Source organism: Mytilus trossulus, chromosome 10 (assembly GCF_036588685.1).
Source record: "Mytilus trossulus isolate FHL-02 chromosome 10, PNRI_Mtr1.1.1.hap1, whole genome shotgun sequence".
NCBI classification, from domain to species: Eukaryota; Metazoa; Mollusca; class Bivalvia; order Mytilida; family Mytilidae; genus Mytilus; species Mytilus trossulus.
Window position 1 is genome coordinate 70,794,599 of NC_086382.1, and position 21,818 is coordinate 70,816,416.

At 30.8% G+C, this 21,818-nt stretch overlaps 1 protein-coding gene across 1 annotated transcript in view; it reads right to left on the reverse strand.

Moving 5' to 3' along the window:
* Positions 1–334: 334 nt before the first annotated feature.
* LOC134688460 (adhesion G protein-coupled receptor L3-like) overlaps positions 335–21,818 on the reverse strand; it is a 115,971-nt gene continuing 94,487 nt past the window's right edge. Inside the window, exons 10-24 of the mRNA XM_063549195.1 lie at positions 19,092–19,155; positions 18,131–18,224; positions 17,398–17,444; positions 16,790–16,910; positions 16,215–16,318; positions 15,742–15,844; positions 14,072–14,222; positions 13,157–13,226; positions 12,040–12,106; positions 10,842–10,927; positions 10,155–10,281; positions 9,107–9,148; positions 7,774–7,848; positions 6,692–6,725; positions 335–846 (exon numbers count right to left, since the gene is read on the reverse strand). Coding sequence (XP_063405265.1) covers positions 728–846; positions 6,692–6,725; positions 7,774–7,848; positions 9,107–9,148; positions 10,155–10,281; positions 10,842–10,927; positions 12,040–12,106; positions 13,157–13,226; positions 14,072–14,222; positions 15,742–15,844; positions 16,215–16,318; positions 16,790–16,910; positions 17,398–17,444; positions 18,131–18,224; positions 19,092–19,155 — 1,304 coding nt within the window. The 3' untranslated portion in view covers positions 335–727. The remainder of the gene's footprint in view (positions 847–6,691; positions 6,726–7,773; positions 7,849–9,106; positions 9,149–10,154; positions 10,282–10,841; positions 10,928–12,039; positions 12,107–13,156; positions 13,227–14,071; positions 14,223–15,741; positions 15,845–16,214; positions 16,319–16,789; positions 16,911–17,397; positions 17,445–18,130; positions 18,225–19,091; positions 19,156–21,818) is intronic.

The following is a 21,818-nucleotide window of genomic DNA, read 5'->3' on the forward strand; positions in this document are numbered from 1 at the left end:
AAGATGACGTTTTGAGGAAGTCGCATGGTGACGTTTTTTGTACATTTTGCTTTTTCAGTAAACAGTCCATCTGTTGCTAAATACTGTGAACGTTTTGTGTATGCCTAAATATGCTTAACTATGTTGAAAGACGTGCATAGTATCAAATCATAAAAATACAAATTGTTTAGTCTCTAGGAAATCTTGTAAGATTTCCGTTGCTATTTTTTCTAAATAGGTGCAATTTGGGTACTCAGTGCAATTTGGGTACCCTTACGTTATATTCAATGTCATGTTTACACACAAATCAGAAAATATCACTAAGTCTATAAAATGTGTTATTGAAAGAAATAAATGGTACACACTATGCAATAATGAAAACATTATTGATACATATAATGGTATAACAAAGAATTATAACAACAACATTAAATTTGTAAATACTGTAAACCAACTTATTTCTGCAAATACTTTTTTACAAGTGCAACCCTCTTTAAAGGACTTAGCGGAGATTTATTTTCACAATTTATGTATCGTCTGTGTAAAATTGAGGATCAAAATTTTACATGTACAAGACGATTTAAGTTCGTTTTATTTTCTACTCGCGAAAATAGTAAAATACAAATAAAAGTTTGTTTACAATATATTATCTAGAATCAGTTCCATACTACGTTTGTCAAACTTGTCTCTGACTTTGCCTACAGAAAGGTTATAAATTTGATTGACAGTTATAACTATGACGACAGGTTTAGGCATTTGCTTCTTCGTAAGCTTGCGATTCATTTAGTTTAAGGAAAGCTCTTGATTCATAATTCTTTGGCGTCTCCTTCTTCATATCCTTTAAGATTGTAGAACCAGTGTTGCTATCTGTAATTAAAAAAAAAGATTTGATTTCGAGAATGGTACAATTTCAAGTGAAGGGAACATAATGTCTTGTTCCGGTACTGAAGGAGCAACATTCTATGTCGCGTCATTTCATCTTAAATTATAATTGATTAAATTAATTTCATTAAAAGTATTTAGACAAATAATTCAAATGACCATTGTTTATAAACAGGAAACTATCTTTTTCGAAAATCAAACATCAGAATACAAATTATCTCTTATATCAACAAGACGAAAATTGCATGTCTGTAAATCATATACACAATAAAAGATGGACGAAAGATACCAGAAGGACAGTGAATCTCATAGATCAAAAATTAACTGACAACGTCATGGCTAAAAATAAAAAGACAAACAGACAAATAATAGTACAGAAGATACAACATAGAAAACTAAACACTTAGCAACAATAATCCCACCAAAAATTTTGGAATGGTAAGAAGATCCTACTCCACATGTGACACCCGTCGTGTAGCTTATATTATTACAAATCCTGTAAATAGTCTAATTCGGTGGATCACATTCGTGAAAAACAAAACGTGCAATTATTGAAGAAATATACATTTTAGTTGGCTACAAAGCATTCAAATTATTTCGCTTTTATATAAATATGTTAAAAACAAAAGTTCAAAGACTATGACTGATGTTTATTATAGAATACCGTTATTATAATATTGATTGCATTTAAAAGCAAATCCATGCAAAGTTTACATCAGTTGATCTATTGGCATTTATATATAATTTAACAAATAACATCAAATTTTACAAATCTATAAATCAATGTTTACATGAATAGTTATCAAAAGTACCAGGATTACAATTTTATACGCCAGACGCGCGTTTCGTCTACATAAGACTCATCAGTGACGCTCATATCAAAATAGTTAAAAAGCCAAATAAATACAAAGTTGAAGAGCATTGAGGACCCAAAATTCCAAAAAGTTGTGCCAAATACGGCTAAGGTAATCATGAAAAGACACAATATTTGATATTGATGTAATTGTTTTACGTACAATACCGATAATCATACTTTTGGATGGAGAGTTGTCTCATTGGCACTCACACCACATCTTCCTATATCTATTTAAGGCGTATGCATAGCTTTGGAAAATAGCAGTAAAACCAATTTGAGAGACTATCTCAAATGACAATATATTTTGTTCTAAATGATTTCGATAATAAGTAGAAGACTTAATTCTAAGTACAACAATATTGATATTTTTTGGACATGGCATATTGTCCTAAGAAACTCGGACATCATTATTGCTTTTCAAAAAGCTTATAAAACAAATATAAAAGGAAAGAAGGTTTATACTATGTTTTTAACACAATCAATAAAAACCCGTACAAAAGTTTTTTTTCTTTTAAAAAGATAAACAAGGATTTTATAACAAGGATAACAGCGATTAACAAATATTTTACAGTATAAAAAGCAACACTGATTACTGACACACCCCTCCCTCTTTCAATAAGAAAAGGAAAAAAACACGAAATATGGAAAAAAAAGAATGTTCTAAAACAAGGTCAACATGTCTGCACTGCTTCATAAATACATTTTTGTTGGTTACTGCTGCTCAAATACAACAAAAAAACCTAATATGTTTCATAAAAATTCCATCAACAAAATTATTTCGGTGGTATTTATAAGACATTTAAGTAGTTTAAATTATCAGCCCTTTGTAAGAGAGAATATCTGAAATAGTTCCATTATCGCGCCTTTACTCCTTTCCATAACAAAGTTAATAACATTCCCGAGTATTAACATGTCCGTATTCAGTTTTAAAGTGTTTATTATTATCGAGAAGCAGTACATTCACAGAATAAAAGTCCAAGACCTTTAAAAGTTTTCAAAAATCCATATGTCAGTAGTAAATCATGTACAAAAAGCTTACATGTATGTAGTAATTATGACATATTGAGTAAGATTAATTTGGCTTTTAGTTTTATAAGACCTTGGCAAACTTTGAACATTTTGAACGAGTTTGAAAATAAACAACGTGCACAACATAAAAAGAGATGTGAAAAAAACCCCCAGAAAACAAAGAATCATGTGTCTGTCTAAAAATGTTAAATTAAGATTAATGTTTTAGAAAATCAAATACAAAAACTAAAAAATGTAATAACGTTTTTTATTTTGGCCTTTTAACCTGAATTTATCCTAGAGTTTCCGAATTTTTTAGTAGCCGAATCGCGTGTCTGACGTTTAAAAAAAAAAGCCTGGTGTTTTTGCAATATTATAATAGTTTATTTATTACTTGTCCAAGAATGAAGCAAGAAGTACGGATTGACGATAACATATTTTAACATGAGTTTTAGAAGGAAAAAAATCGTATGTATAAACCCGTTTGTTAAATGTAATATTAGTGTATTTTCGTTTCATATTTTTTATTTACTATTTTGTTGTATGAATGTAAATTTAAAAAGTGTTAAATTTTAAATTATACTTGTTTTCACTCTGAATAAGTAATGATTTTGCAAATCACCTTAAATACATTGCGCATTAGAATGTTAAATACACAAGTTAATCGCTGATTCATAAAAGTAATGGTTTATTTGGGTTGTGGAAGGAAAGCATACATTTGAAATAAACAGAAACATATAAAGCAGACGGCATAATGATTATCATATAAACTGCTTGTCTTTACATACATCTACAAAGAACTTTGCTTCCTCGATTGAGTCATCATTGTTTTTTCTTGAATATAATATACTTATCATAGGAAACATTTGTATTAAAAATGAGGGACGAAAGATACCATAAGGACAGACTCATTCATGAATTGAAAATAAACGAACAACGTCATAGCTAAAAATAAAAAAGATAAACGGACAAACAAAAGTACACATGACACAACATAAAAAACTAAAGAATAAACAAAACCCTCCCAAAAACTAAGTTTCATATAGGACTTGAACTTCATCAAAAGCTACCTCGAGCAGAAACTTTATCCTGAAGCGCAATAGACGGACGAACGAACGGAAACACAGACCAGAAAACACAATTCACATAGATGGAGCATAACAATTTTATGTATTGCATTAGGGACATCAAATCGTAGCACTTGTAGTGCAATTCAGGCCTTCGCTAATATATATCGAGAACAAGTTTTTTTGTGAATATTCAACAACTACCCTAATTGTTATTTCAGTAACAAGAAATGTGCGCTTAGTCCAAATAACTGACATTTTGAAAGTATTTGAGAAATAATAAAATATTATGTGGCAAAGCACAAATTAAACCCATTATAAATAAATATGTGCAGTGGCTGCCTAAGAGGGGACCCTATATTGTCGCGCTTCAGTGATTCCCTATATAAGAATTCAGAATTTTTCTCAAAAGGGGGCCCGGGCCCCCTGCCCCCCCTATATCCGGCTATGATGTGTAAAATAAAGCTATTACACATTAAAGCTGTAGCTTAAAAACTGTATGAGAGTAACAGACTCTTTATAAAGCTTGTTCCAAAAAGTAAGTGTATCAAAATACCTAACATTTAAAGAAATTTTAATACAAAATATCAAAACCCTGTAGACAAACACACCTCTATTATAAATAATAAGCTTTGGCTCAAAAACTGAAGGAGGAGATAGCTTAACGTATATCTATATATCCGGATGATAATAGACAGACGGACAGATATAACTGAATTAACACGCTTGCTGGAAATTATGTCAAGTGGAGGGAGAGGCAATATAAATGTGAAATAGAATTAAGAGGGCATAGTTTACCTTTCATTGAACAAATCGGAAATACAAGTGCACTCCATGATTTGGTATATGTTAAACATGAAATTATTGTCACTTGCAGGGAACTCATGACAAAGCAAAATAAATTGTTGAAATTGCGAAAAAATATACACATGATTTTTCACGTATTATATAGGGTGTAGGAGGGGTCCTCATCCCGAAATCCCGATGTCTCGAATTTAAATTAATGTAAACCCCGGCATCTCGAAATTCGAAAATTATTTTCCCGGATCCCGAAAAGGTCACTCCCGAAATCCCCAGCTTAAGAACCCCCGATCCCGGAGTCTCGATAAAAGTCATAACCCCCACATACTTCATAAGTCTGTATGCCATGATCTTATCCAACTTGTATTTATGCAAGTAAAATGTCTTGAAAGTAATTTCGTTGTAGCATGTTTTATTTGAAAATCCAAACAGAAGGTGAATAAATTGAATGCTACATTTGTGCATATATTTTTGATTACAACTTGTTAAAAGAGTGCTCTGACACAGTTATAAGAAAAATGTATTAATATATGAATAGGCTGTTAATATACAATTTACAGTATATAGCTTACGTGTAATGTACTAGTACTTAATTTCAGTATCAACAGCTTTTACATGGAAAAATGTTTTTTAATTACAAATCGAACTTAGGAATTACTACTGAACTGGGTATGCATAATTTTGTTTCTTAAACATTCACACAAATGGTGAACGAAATGAGTATCATATATTAATCTATTTTTGGTAAATGGTGTAATTATTGTTCGGTGTGAGCCAAGGCTCCGTGTTGAAGGCCGTACTTTAACCTATAATGGTTTACTTTTTAAATTGTTATTTGGATGGAAAATTGTCTCATTGGCACTCATACCACATCTTCCTATATCTAAAAACAAAATTTCCAAGTCCAAAATATATAAGCTTTAAGGAAAAGATTGAATTCAGAATTACAAAAAGAGTTTGAATGCATTAAGAACTTATTATAACATTTATTTGTAAGTCTTCGATGAATATTTGACAATAATAATGAATGAAAATTAATTCCGCATAGTTCAAGGGACAGAACTCTGTATTTGTCTGAACAGTGGTGAAGTATTTTGATAATTTTGGGTCGGATAACATGTTAACATATTTTATTTAAGAGAGTGACATGTCTTGCCTGAATACGACGTTAAAGCTATCCGTACGTGATATTCTGATAATTATTGGATCCCGGAATAAGCTCGTACGCGTGACGTTCCCTTTGACGTATTATATTGACTTGTCAAAATTGTAAACAATCGGATTATTTTTCAAATTTTTAGACATGAGTGCCAACGTAGACCACCATGCTATTTTATGATATAAAAGATACAGGAGAGTACGTTTGATGGATGGAAATTTCATGATGGTCTACGTTGGCGCTGATATCAAATTTCGTCTCCGAACATGACGAAATTGTAGATTTTTTACACTTTTCGTCGCTTAAAGCCATTTCAAGGTCTAAGTTTGAACATATTTGAGTATATAACACCTAAAAATAAGTTTCAACATGGACGAGCAGATTTTGCAGTTCATTCCACAGACATGATAGGTTTCAACTGCTAAGTTTGAAAATTCTTGAACAAGAGGGGCAAGAAACGGCCCTTATCATACCTTGTCCTTTGAAAATTTAACTGTCTCGAGTGGATAAATATCGTATTACACTCGATGCAGTGGTAGAATCTATAAAAATCAATATCAAATGATTCCAAAGTATGATGCTCTGGTACTCAAAATTACATTTAAACTTTTAAGTTTGATGGCTTTCACGATAATAATTCTAAGCAGCTTACATCATGAAAGTTTCACAAAAAATGCAATACTCACTATCAACTAAAGGAGTACAAACAGCATGGAGAAATGCAGATATGCTATAATGCTATTAGAACATACAATGCAACTTATTTGTTTGTTTTAAAAATAATATTTCGAAACAAGAATTAATTTAATATATTCATAAGTGATATAACATTCAAATAATGGTATTAAAATGTCTTATCATTGAAGGAAAGTATTTGTATTCAGCGTATATATAATATGGAATAATAAAAAAAAAGAAAATATTAAAATATTGACGTACCTTTTAAATCAAATGTGACATTTGTTCCAGAAGACTACAAATAGACATATTATTCAATAAACGTATTACAATCGAAGGTACAATACAAAATCATAAGACGCGGAAAACCCGCTGAACATAATGTGATTATATACAAAGCGACAAAATGACTAGTTACATTCTGTCTACAAACCCTTCGTAAAACTATCAGGAAAGGAGGAGCCTAATTAGTAATCAAAGGTACCAGGATTATAATTTAGTACACCAGACGTGCGTTTCTTCTACATAAGACTCATCAGTGACAAAAATGTTCCAAACTTAGAATCAATAGAGTGTCTTACAAATTAGGCAATTGGTTACAAACGAGAAATGAGAAACGACTAAAATCAAACAACACTCCACAAAGATTTCGAGGTAAACCAGAAATAGAGCAACACGAATCCCGAAAACAAACTTTGGGGATCGCCGTTGCTTTAGAGTAAGCCAATACTACAACAGATGAGGAACCCACCGTGTTGCCAAAGACATTTTCGTTATCCATTGTTACTAACCTATTCAACTAAGTACAAAGAGTATAATATTAAGATGTTCCTAACATCTACCAGAAATTTATATTTTGATTGAAGTGTAATGAATTTCTCCAATGGGTTAATAATCTATTTTGACCATTTTTTCATTTATTTTGACCTTTTCATTAGACAAATTCTCAAACCGATAAATAGAGATTTATTTAGTTATGCATCTTGAAAGATAATTGCACTTGCAAAAGCTTGTAGCTAATTTCATCCCATATTAGGTTGTCGGTTTTTGCGTAGGTTCATTACAATATTATGATAACTTTGACATTTGATGTAGTGCATCAACAGTTTTGTCTATTGAAATGTGTTGTTCTGATATTGATAAGACAGGTTCATACTACAACATGTAGTTTATATTTGAAGACATAAATCAAATATTATTCTCATAAGTCAAATCAAAAACACAGTGAAGTCGAGTAAAGTAATCTTCGCAACACTAATCGTGGTTTATGCAATAATTTTATTTCTTCGTTTAGAATAATTGACATTGGTATAAAAAGAATCAAAAGTAAAGTTAAAACATACCTTTGGTTTGCTGCTAAAGTTTGACATAGACTTTGCTCTGCGTCTGTGCATTATTTTTCTAAATCCTTCTTGTACCTAGAACGGGAGCAATATTTTTCAATTATAATGAGTATAACTTTACATTTGTTGCAATTCCGGATAAGAAATATACGGTCTACTAATGCTAAATAAAACCCCTTGACAATTTGATAATTTGATATTTCTAATAGCGAAAATAATTTATTTTTTTGTGTTTTAACCCTCTTGCTGTAATCTTTACTATGTCATGGCGACAAGTTTTATTGATAGGAGAAGTAGGAGTACTTAGGAACATATCACAGACCAATGTTAAAGTAAAGTCAAAATTGAAAAAAATGCCTTTCTACTTTATGCACAATGTTTTCTAAATACAATATTGTTTTTAAAGTACAAATAAAAGTGCATTTTCATACACTTCATTGCAGCTTGTAAATTCGTGACCTTAATATTCAACGAAGTTATTAGAAAACGACAGACGATTCACAAATGCTATTATAATAAGGAGTTGTTCCAGGTCAACTAGTATTTTTGTCCATTTGATGAGTTAAGCCTTTTTCAACTGATTTTTATAGTTCGATCTTATGTTTTACTGGGTTGGGATCCTGCCAACATGTTTAACCCCGCCACATTATTTATATATGTAGGTGTCCCAAGTCAGAAGCCTGTAATTCAGTGATTATCGTTTGTTTATGTGTTTTTCGTTCATTTGTTTATATTAAAAAGGCCGTTAGCTTTCTCGTTTGAATTGTTTTACATTGTCCTATCGGGGCCTTGTATAGCTGACTATGCGGTATGGGCTTTGCTTATTGTTGAAGGCCGTATGGTGACCTATAGTTGTTTATATCTGTGTCATTTTGGTCTGTTGTGGACAGTTGTCTCATTGGAAATCATACCACATTTCTTTTTTATATTGTGGTATGAGTCCTAATGAGACAACTTTCCACCAAAGTTCAAATGATGTGGACATTCGTGATCATATGTTTAAAATATTTATTATATTTTGTAAACACATTGCAAATAGAATGGTATTATATTTTGCATTTACATTACAACAACATATAATTGTACATAATGATGTATCAGATATTGTCTAATACTCAATTGAAGACTTTCATATTTGTAACTGGTATTCATCCCTTGTCATATATTTTGTTCAATAAAGTTTCGTCAATTCAACATACCAGAATACTTTTTCACAATTTGAAAACAACGATAAGTATTCATTATAAGGGCAGTATCTATATTATTTGCTTTTATAATCTAATCTAATAAATCCTGAACCATTTTACAATACATCATATAATACTTCACATACCTTTTTACTTAAAACTGTATGGAAAATAAATATAAATACTCCCTGAAAAAGAGTATAAGACAATGAGTTAAAAATGACGAACTCATTGCTTACTGTTTAAAATGTTGTTCTAAATTAAGAATCATGATGATTAGAAAATCACTTATTATAAGATTGTTTTCGTAGATGTGGTAATAAGTTTTGGATGCTTTCTATGGACGACCACAAATGAAGAGACTTACGTTCATCATGTTTCAACACCAAATACAAACAATTATTGATTTGCGTAAAATACACCTAACTCTACCTCAGTTCGATTCCTTCATAAAATTATAAACAAATAAGATTAATAGCTCTACAAAATTGACTGAGTATACTATCCAGTTAGTTGTTTCAAAAATATTTTACTTTATATGAACTATGTTCTGGAAGAAAACATATTCCCGTAATTTCTGTATAGTTTGAATTGACGGTTGATGCTTTATACCGAAACTTTGCAATGTGTGGAGTCAAGTTTTATCAACGTCTAAAAAGAAAATAGCTATGCGGAATGTCTACGTCCACTCCATTTTAAACATGATCACTAACTTAAGTACTTCACGTTTTTGGAGCTAGTGTGTAAAAGGTCATACATGGTTTCGAAATATATACCAGTTTCTATCTGTCCAATGAAGCACTCTTTAATTGGCTATTCGTGAAACAGTTGTTGGCTTCGCAAACAAAAAGCTTTGCTATTGTGTATTAAAGCAAGTCAATAATACTTAATATCACCTTATATTTCATATATCGGGTATCCTATGTAAAGCAGGATCTGCTTACCCTTCCGGAGCACCTGAGATCACCCCAGCTGCTGGTTGGGTTCGTGAATCTTAGTCTTAGTTTTCTAAGTTGTGACTTGTTTACTGCAGTTTGTTTGTCTGTATTTCCATTTATTTGTTTGCCATGGCTTTGTCAGTTTATCTATGAGTCGATCTATAAGTTTTACTGTCCCTCTGGTATCTCTCGCCCTTCTTTTATGAATGATTCGACTGATACGTGTTATATTTTCTAAAGTTTAATATATATGTACCTGACAGGAGGTAGTTATACCAAATAGATATTGGAAGATGATGGTATCTTCATTAAATGCCAGGATTCCAAATAACCACGATAGCCCTAACACTGGTAATAGTGTCACCATACATTTGATACCATATCTAAGAAAAAAAAAATATTTTAACTTATTGATTGAAGAAATAAGTATTCGATTAACTTAAGTATTGATTTATTTCATCAAATACACTAACACGTGTTCATCAAATAATAGAATACATATCGACAGTTAGAGAGTTGTACAAAAATAAACCATATACATTTTCATTAAACCTGAATGAAGATTTAGATTAACGACACTGATATACTACTGCTGCCTTTATACATTGATCTGACCACAATAATTAGTCCAAAATATAAACAGGCCGATATGTTGTCTTCAAAGTAAAAATTTTAATTATTGAAATATTCTTAGCATGACTGGTCGTGAATTTATATAACAAACATTATTAAAGATGGCAATCATCCCTTATCATAATGATGTACTAAAAAACAATGATATAACGGGAAAAATATTAATGACAAAACTGCCGATATTGTTTTGGTCAAACACAAGACGCTGCGGTGTCCAATAAAGTTTTGTAAGAGTACCATTTATGTATCTTCTTATGTTGAGTTACAGAATTTATTGCTTCTAACTCACTTGCATAAGAAAAATACAAACCTGGCCTTTTTCTTCAATGTTTCATTCTGAATACCCTTTGTAGAATACATAGCTCGTAAAACGATTATAATACTTCCTATATTCATCTACAAAGATTAATAAAGATATGATTTATAAATAAGACTTATATCATTTATAACAATTACACATATCATTCGTCTTACACCAAACTTCAACATATGGAATATAATATGAGTTTGTTTTTGATCGGCTCATATGATGTTACTTTCCTTGATATTAGCTAGAAAATAAAAATAAAAATGTTTGCGAAGCTGCTATTTATGTGATTATCTGTCTTTATTATTTACTAAATATCAAGGTATGGTAGCACACTACTTTTTGCTTTCATTGATATGACAAACTTTTCTATGGTCGGGTTGTTGTCTCTTTGACACATTCCACATTTCTCAATTTTATTCAATATATATAATTAGGAAGAAATACTCTGATACAAAAATGTTTGGCTTTTCTGTTATGGGCTGGTAATCTACAAAAACTCCTGACCAAATGGGAATCGATATCTTTATATAATTAAATCTGCAAAAATCGAATTCTTATATTTTTTAAATCGACAAATGACGAACGCATTTTTATATTAAAAAAAATATAGCTTTGTGTCTTTGAATTGATATATTATAAGTTGTACAAGAACTAAAAGAGATAGTCATTAAAATAAAAACAAAAAAGGATGATCTCACTAACTTGTGTGTTTGTTTTCTTTTTTTCTTGTAGTGTTCATCTTATGATATTTTAAGTATAGGGTAATGTGTTCAAACTATTGTAAATTGTTAAAGATTACCAGTATAATTAGTAAAGCAGGTCCGACAAAAGACATAAATACAAAATTACCAGTATAATTAGTAAGCAGGTCCAACAAAAGACATAAATACAAAATTACCAGTATAATTAGTAAAGCAGGTCCAACAAAAGACATAAATACAAAATTACCAGTATAATTAGTAAAGCAGGTCCGACAAAAGACATAAATACAAAATTACCAGTATAATTAGTAAAGCAGGTCCGACAAAAGACATAAATACAAAATTACCAGTATAATTAGTAAAGCAGGTCCGACAAAAGACATAAATACAAAATTACCAGTATAATTAGTAGAGCAGGTCCAACAAAAGACATACATACAAAATTACCAGTATAATTAGTAAAGCAGGTCCGACAAAAGACATAAATACAAAATTACCAGTATTATTAGTAGAGCAGGTCCGACAAAAGACATAAATACAAAATTACTCGTATTTAGCCAGCAACTGAAATAGAAGAAAGAGTCTTTACAATATCAATTGACATGTCTTCTCTAGAAAGGTAGTCTTGTTTACAGAATAAATGTAAGTGTTACTTGTTTATGCATGTTTATTTTATCGATACAATGTATAATCATTTGAAGTATTGCATTTAGTTTGTAATGACTTCTTGTTGGATTTTAATTTTCTTTTGTCCATTGAACTTCTATTGATGATTGATATTTGACCAACAATTAACCCAAAAGAATAGCTGAATTCATCATGGGGTAACTTTTTTTTCTGGTTAGGTGGTAACCTCAGTTTCGGAAAATGTAAGAAATGCATAGTATAAATCATATAAATAAATTAGCACTGGCTGTACTGAGCTGATATCGTCAACATTTGAGACAGTCAAAATAAATATGGCTAGTCTACACCTCATTATAAGTACGCAATTTTTTTTTTTATTTATACGAGGAGATTAACAAAGAGATGCATAACATTCCAAATGTTATTCAAATGTATTACAGACACTGCCTCCCTTAATGTAACACTTAGAAAACTAAAGACAGAAGTCAAGAGAAACTCATATTTCATAACAGAACAAATAACTTTTGAGGTAAAGTTCTCTCCTATTTACACATTCAAATTAATCAATTCAGAAACATGATGCTATCAGAGCGCAGCAACCTCATGTTTTATGTAGCATCTGAAACAAATTGTAAACAGAGTATGGGTTAGAAAATAATATCAAATTGACAATTGCATTTCAATCCGTCAAGGAAATTGTTACAAGAATTTTTGTTGAAACATTTTTTTTTGCCTTATTTATTGTTCTCTTACATGTATTTATGCCATATTATAATATAATAGTGTTTAAAGTTTGAATTCAACAAAACTGCATCAAGCGAACTGTAAATTAGGTTAATATCAGTAATGTTTTGATGATTTAAATACAAAGTACAATATATATATTATTGTATTCTGGAAATTATGATTAGCCAAAAGAAAGCAAAGAATGATAATATAATAACTCTCACTCAAGATTGTGATTTTTATATTCCAAGCAATACATACTATTTGTCGGAATGATATCCTTTAAGTCTGGTTATTCCAAGAGTTATTCCTACGATCAATAAAGGAACAACTGAAAAAACAATTGAATGAGTACGAAACATTCAATATAAATATATGCATAGAAACATGTAATGTCAAACGAAATATAAGTAAGAATAGTCATATTTACTCCTTGAATAACGATATTTCATTTTCATTTGAATTTAGGACCAAAAGGTTTCAAATCGTAGTTGGTGAGTGAAATCATTGTTTTGAGCAGCTTTCGAGAATTTATTTTAAGAAATAATTCATTTTTTATATACAGTTGAGACCTATACTGAAGATGTGTGTTATACTCTTGGTACCTTTGATAACTATTCCATATTCATAGAGCAATTTCAAGAAAATATGAACGACAACAAAGACAAAAGCATGAAATTGAAAAGTTAACATAAAACTTACATTTGAATTTTGTTACATGAATTTTGCAAAAGCAAATTTCAATTGGTAACTATTCATGAAAATATTGCAAATTAAAATGAGACAACTCTCCATAATAGCAGGTGATTTGCACATGTAACTTCAACATGCGTACAATATGTCTGTGCACTCTTAAAATACCGGCGAAACACTGTTGGAGAAGTTAAACACTTTTAGAAATGTTGCTGCAATATGACCTGTTGCAAATTTTGGAATTAACCATCAATTCTATAAAATCAGTTGGACAATTTCACCATATATGCAATCGCCCTGCTGAGTTGTAAAGATTTCAGTTAAAATCAGTGAGGAGATGATGATGATTATACAAATTGGTAACAAATTTTAACCGAGTATAGAACACCATTCTATAAGCTGATTTTGGATCTCGTCCTACATAAAAGATGGGTTTATTTAATTACATATACAGGAGTAATTTCACTAGTCTATTCAACTTACCCCAAGCCACAGCTATATATATTGGAAGTCTTGATTTTGTCTTGAATACATATATGACAGATCTAGCTACTGATATTCCATTACATAACATAAGGAAGAATACAACCAAAAACACGTAATGTAGAACACCTGTTATTATAACACATGCAATCTGAAAAATATAGTTTTTAATGAAAACAGATCCCAAAGATGATCTCCAGTGCAAACCTACTGAATAAATAGGCATAATTGCAATTGTTTGCACCCTTCCTAAGTTAGAAATTTGATATTCAGTAGATGTTGTTTGTTGATGTGGTTTTAAACATGTAAGCGTTTCTCGTTTTTTTTTTATCTCACTATAGATGAATAAATGCAACAGAAGTAATTCGCAATTCGCAATTATTGAATTTAAAATTTATTGAGAAAAAAACAAATCCGGATAACAAACTAAAACCTAGGGAAACACATCAAATATTAAAGGATAACTATATAAGATCGTTGTTGTCCAGTTTAAATGTTATTACGCTTTTAATTAAATTTTTGGGACCCTTCAAAGCTTGCTTTGTGGTGTGAGCCAAAGCTACATGTTGAAGACCGTACTTTGACCTGTAATGATTTATTTTATAAATTCTGACTTGGATGGAGAGTTGTCTCATTGGCACTCATACCATATCTTCTAATATCTGGGACAATATTCCTAATGCGCCTTGAAATGAGGAACACAAAATTCACGTGTAAACAAAAAAATCTGTGTGTAGGGATATTTGACACATTTCCATAATAAAAAAATGACTGTGCTGAACCATTTGTATTAATTTAGAAAGTAGGGGAACACAGAATAAATGTGTAAAAACTATGAACCTATTAAATGTGTTTAAAGTATTAAATTTTCAAAGCACTTATCATGCTTATTGTGTTAAAAATGGGATTTTGTTACCATGAGGAGCCACATCGCAAAAAGATACTCGGGGTTAGCTAATTTACGGAAAAATGAATCACACTTCGTACCTCGAAAATTTAACTACATATGTAAAAATGACTTAGCTTCGAAACAAGACATCATACATATACAAGTTTACGATATGGGCTGAGCAACAGAAGAAAACGTTACTTTTACCGCCTATGGAGAAACAATTACACATATTGCCCCATCTACATAATAATATGTATGTTGTAATTCTATAAGATGAGTCTGCATATATATTCTCCAATTGCAAACATGATGCACTACAGGTTCAAGTTTTATCTTAGACAAACATGAACAATACGTATACTGATAGCTATATAGTCTCGATAGATCCTTAAAAGTGGTGACAATATATGCTTGTATTCAATGTCTTGATACGATTACATGGTTCAGTTCTAATATGAAACATATTAATAATATTACAAATCGTGACTCCTTGATTTCACATAACGTATGAAAAAGATCCTTTGAACAAAATTTTCCAAACTCTTTGTTAACATGTTTATATATTTTGTAGGTTGTCTCTATTTCATTATCAATTGCGTCAACGTGTATTACTTTGTGGTATTATATTTCTCTTATTGATTACTGCTTCAACATAGAAGGTTCATATCTATTTTCGTGGAGATAGATATTTTTGTCATTTTATTATTACTAACTGTTGGTGAAAAATTTACGAGGTGTTTCAAACTGACCTAGTAATCTGACATGGCACAATACTCACATCATTTTCCGTTTCCTCTGTAGCACTTAAGAAGACTGAATATCCAATTATTAAAGCAATGCACATGTGCATTAAACTCACAGCCCATTCGTGTTTGACGAATCTGTAAAAGATAATAATTGAATTCAACAAACACAATATAAGAATTTGAAAAAAATGTGTTGGTCAACTCATCATCGATACCCGGATTAAACATTAAAATTTATAAATAGATAGGTTCATTGATCTTCACAGAAGATAAATAGAATATTAGATCGAACATGAGGTCTTTCACAATAAACAATAGTCTTAATTGTAGGATAACTCCAAACATTAGAGGATAGACAGCCATTTAAAAATTGATCTGGTAGATCGAAGCACGTTTTTTTTTATATTATAACCGATGGCACTACCCTATGCATATGTAAATATTTTTTTGTTCTCGTATTGTGCTGACAAATATATACCTTGTAAAGGTCATGCAGACATCTTACCTCCAAAATACAGCGTAAATAATAAGAGTAAGAAAACATCCAAGTATTGATAGTCCACAACCAACAAACGTAATTATTTCTAAGGCTTTCTTGTTAGCATCTGACTGAAAAATAGAATAAAAATAAAAATACAATTTAGATATTACTTCACTTGATATCTAGAAAATTATCAATTAATATGTTATATCTAAGGGTTAGACAATAGATTTGTTTAATCTGCTATCGTCTACCATGTATTTCATAAGAAGATTTTAATTGGAAAAGGAAGATAGATGTCTCTTATCGGAGTATGATCTACATCAGTGTTTCTCCTGGTCTAATTAACAAAAGAGTTAATATGATGCAAATCTGATATGTTTCATACATATACTCTTTTTATTTAGAAACATGTTCTATATGATTACATTCTTTCCACAATACTGAAAGTTCTTTGCACTTTTGATAATGTTTAAACAAGGTACAATTTTAACCAAAGAACGTATAGGACTAGATGTTGACAATTTTGGTTTAACGAGATAACAAACTGCAATTCGATTTTTTTTACATTTCGGATCTGTTTTTAATTTTGAACTTACAATTTCAACGTCACTAGGGCTCATCAATATTGCAAAATTAGTTAAATGATTGCATGTGCATGTAGATACTTTGGAATCGGTCATTTTCAAATAACATCCATCATAAGTCCAACTTTTAGCCCTAAAAAAATGATTAAATACCATGAAAAGTCAGATAATTGGGAGGATTAAGCTTAGAAATTAGTCATGATTTAGTATAAAATACAAAGAAAGTATCCTTAGTTAGCACATCTTTCTCAAATAACTGAAACGATAAAAGTCTTAACAACATATTTCTAATTTCTGGTTTGGCTGCTAAGCTGCTAAAAAAGACATGACTCTGGATCTTGTGCTTTCACTTCACACCTGTTTCAAGATATGTTATCCCGGTGGCATTTACAGATGGTCAAGCGGTTTTTGTTTGAATATTTTTAAATTGAAACTAGTACGATACCCTTACGTGTTTAAACATACGCGTTTAATGGGGTTTTGCTTTGACACAGTTGCCATCATATCAAAATTCAATATTGCGATCATACCCAACTTCCTTACCATCATACTGCAACACAACTAATCCTCTACTCAAATTATTCAATAGTTATACTTTCCATATAAAGATTAGTACATACCTGAAGTCCCAATATCCACAAGATATCTTTGGATCTATGAATTTAACCTGTAGTTCAGAGAACAATACTTTCAACAAGAAAAACATAAAGAATGTATGTTAATGTAGCTAATATAGGACTATTAAATGGTTGGAAACAACATTTTTTGTTGTTTGTTTTGTAATTGTTTTACCCAAACCTTCATATCACTCAGACCTGATGTAGTCATTCAACGTACATATTTGCCATACACATGACCATGTATACCTATTTCGGTATCGTTCGTGCGCTTAAATTAGATGCCGCTGCGGATAGCCTTAGTAGCGAGTGAATTATACGCTAAATTACTGCAGTATTTCAAGTACTTGGACTATTCAAATTATAAATAACTGTTGTAAAATTGTTAAGAAAATGATAAACTAAGACTTTCTTTTTATAATCGCTTTAAATAGTTGGTTTCAGACGAATTCAACTGATCCATTTAAGCCTTGTCTGCTTTTTGATTTAATGCATTTAATTATTTTATGCATTAAGATTCTCGTATAAATTATTTCGAGCGTACCTTAGGCAGTGTTTTCAGAACCACATGTTGGGCATTCTGCAATTCAAATTGTATTTGTTTGTATATTTCGCTGAAAATAGTACTCTGCAGTCAGATAATATAGATTTGCATAAGCTCCAAATAATTAATTTATTACCTTTTACGAGTTACTGAGAATATTTTTTACATGAATGTTTAAAGCTCAATACATACCTTTTTATTTTGCTCAAATGTAATTGATATATTGTCTGCTAAGTTGTGGATAGGTTGGTCAAATGAAACGGACATCACATCAGAGCCAACTGATCTAAAAATAGACGTGTTTATTATCAATAATAAGCTGACTAATACACCTCCAACTAGCCTCGGAACCAGACAAAAGTGTTGTGGTGGCTGTTCAGAATCAGTTGAAATAAGGGAATTCAGGGAAATAATTCAATTTAATTGATGGCTAGTAAACCATGTAGTTCCGAGTAAAAGAAAAAAAGTAAACTCACACAAATGCTGAACTCCGAGGAAAATTCAATCGGAAATTCACTAATAAAATGACATAACACATCAAATGAATCGACAACAACTGTCATATTCCTTACTTGGTAGAAGCATTTTCAAAATCGTGGATTGAACCTAGTTTTATAGCGCGAACATCTCACTTGTATGACAGTCTCATCAAAATTCCGATAGATTTACAACTATGCATGAACAAAACAGACATAATAGATAAAATAGTAAAATTATGGGTAAAGCTGCCATCACTGTGTTTCAAACTCAAACTAAACAATCATTTACAAAAAAGCACAAAATCTTCTATCAAATTAAAAAATAGAGATATTAAAAATAATCCCTTGTCATTTTAAGCATTTACAAAATCAATGGATTCATGATGCTGAACCTAATATACAAAATATACACGAGTGTGAAAGTTCAGAATGATTTCACAAGTTTAAAAGTCATTTTAAGTTTTCCTCGTGACTGTTGGTTCAAACAATTGATCGCTTGTTTAAAAGACGAAAACAATCAAATAAAAATCGTTGATATTTTCAAAATTATACTAATAATATACCATACAGTTTTATATATCGTAAATTACACTAACATTATGTGTTACATTACCGCTACTGAAATGTGAATGTAATGTATGTTACAATATACCAAAAACGACTATATTGCTTACCTATTTGCCGTTGTTGGCAGAATGCCTGACAATGTTTTGTACATTGCTGCTGTGTAAAACTTATCTGAAAGAATGTAAGGTATATAACTGTAAACTAATTTACAGAAAAGATCATACAAATGACTAATACAGACAAATCATTATTTACGTTTAAACAATGTGACCATAAGGTATTGTATTATTGAGGTCTACAAATCATAGTCTTCATTGAAATAAGAAAATCAATCTTCTGGGAGGAACTTGACCATGTGAACGTATCAAAAATGAGTCTCATGATTTGACACTTCATGTTCGATTTTCAAAATAAAATTCTCTTGAAGATTAGTTTTTTAATGGAATAGAAATATAAATGCAATTTTTTTTACTGTTGAAATAATTTTAAAAGCAGTAATGAAACAGTCGAATCAATATTCATTTAACAGCGAGTAAGACAAGCCGGATCACAAACTCCAGTGAAATATACCTTTTAGAGCTGGTTGGTAAGCAAGGAACAATTTTGATCTTGAATGTACATCTGGCGGGAAAGATAGGTTCTTCCTTAGTGGTGAAATTTCTATGACTGAAGGAATCAACATTTTATTTATATCAAATGAATACAGTAACGGACTGACCGTTTGGTGTACAAAATAAATATGTACTTACATATTTGTAATTAAGATAGTAAAATAATATACTAGTATTTAGATAAGAATCATTTCGGGGTTTTATCAGTTTATTATATGTTTTAGAGTATTATTTCTTCATTTTTGAATGTAGTAAAGTGTGACAAGTATTCATTAAAATCTCAGGGTGTTCAAAAGATTTGTTTTATTTATAACATTATATCTTCAAAATTTTGAACTTGGGGTGTCAAATAATTTTTCGTCATTAAATATGTCAGCGCAACTCCTCGTTTTCAACTCATATGCCTTTGTCTCTCTTCTTGCACCTGCAATTTCTACATAAAAAATGTCAAGTACAATTATATAAAATGGTAACGGTTTAACTACAGTATAAAAGATCCGCAGAAAACGTCTGTCGTTGAAGTCTTTACGATATTCTATTTCATAGACAAATACTCAAATGCTTGTATATACATAAACCTGACTTGAATTTCTGAGTTTATCTTTTCTGTAATGTAAAGTTTGTTCTTCTTGTCATATTTTTAAAATTGTTATTTTTTCGTTATTGGGGCACATCACCCGCAAACATGTTGTTTCTATTTTAGTACGTTCAGTAAGATGTCATTTGGATTACAACTACAAGGATATATATCGGCTTTACTAATGTAAGTAATTACCACAGCTACAGTTTCCTGTACCCCCTTTATGTAATAACATGTATCCCTGCTTTAACTCTTCAAAGAAATCAGGGCTTATACTTTTTTTTACACTAGACGCACATGTCCTCTACACAAGACAAACCTGAAGAGCAATACCGGTATAGTTGTGCAATATAAGACCGAGGCATCTATACCATACTCGAGTGTTTAACTAAGCTCACCTAAATTTTTTCTGTTGATGATTTTTGTTTCATTTGAAGATAAATTCTTTTGAACGAGACTACCAAGACTTTCTACTATTCGCATAATGCTTGATGCACCTTTGTCAGAATCGTCCTGTAATTAGTTATCATATTTTGTTGTTCAGGGCATATACAAAGATATACAATTAATACAAAAATAGTTTGTATAAGCTGATGACACATAATAAAAACTGTAAAGAAAGACAAAGTAAGAAAATATGGCTTTGAAAATAGATGTTGTAAATGCTGATGTAAAATTTCCCCCTAACCTGCTACATACATTCCGATATTAGAATAATGCAATAGCGGGTTCCTCACAAGGAAAATAACAAACCCACAAAAAAGTTTCAACAAACGCAATAACAATGATTTTTCCATATGAACAGCCAAGCATAATGTGAAATCTTAATTTATTTCAATAGTTGTTGCAAATGTTCAATTGTTTGATACGGATGTAAAAATAGGATCTAATTTTGCGCGTTACCTCCAACAGATGCTTTGATAAGATCGAATTGGAAGAGAAAAAAATCTATGGGATGTCCAATTTGCTTTAATACACATTTATTAAAAATAACCTAATCAAGATAACCGTACATCGCTCAATTGCCAATATTACAATGATAAAAAAAATCTGATATTTTCCGCCGCTAGTGATAAGAAACTTTTTGGCATACACATTGTGGTTTTATACATTAGTTTATATATTATGTTCACACTTACATGCGTATTTACTTCGTTCCAACTATGGCTGTTTCCTGTATTCAACACAGAATTCAAAACATCTGCAAATTTCTGAAATAATATTTCAATTTAAACAAATGCATAATGTAAATTTTTATTAACTTTGGTATTATGCCATCTTCGCTAGCCAAGGGTTACGATCCACTCCCGCTCTCTTCACCCTTGGCGGATTGAGATAATATTTCGGAGACACAAGGTAAGGATTTTTATTGGTTGCAGTAGATACTCGCTGCATCCAATCAAAAAGCGCCTATAACATGATCACGTGTAAATGTTGAAAGTGTTTGTAAACAATTGCCACGTGTTTATTGTGCAACAAGTCTTTACATCACTAAACATAGGACTATATTTAGTGACAACTTGAATGTTTTTAATCAACTTATAGAAGTTTCTGTGTATGTTTCATGCACAAATGCATGAATATTGACATATATTTTCGTTTCCGGCTTTACCAAGTGGTTAGAATCTAGACGCTACCGTGTT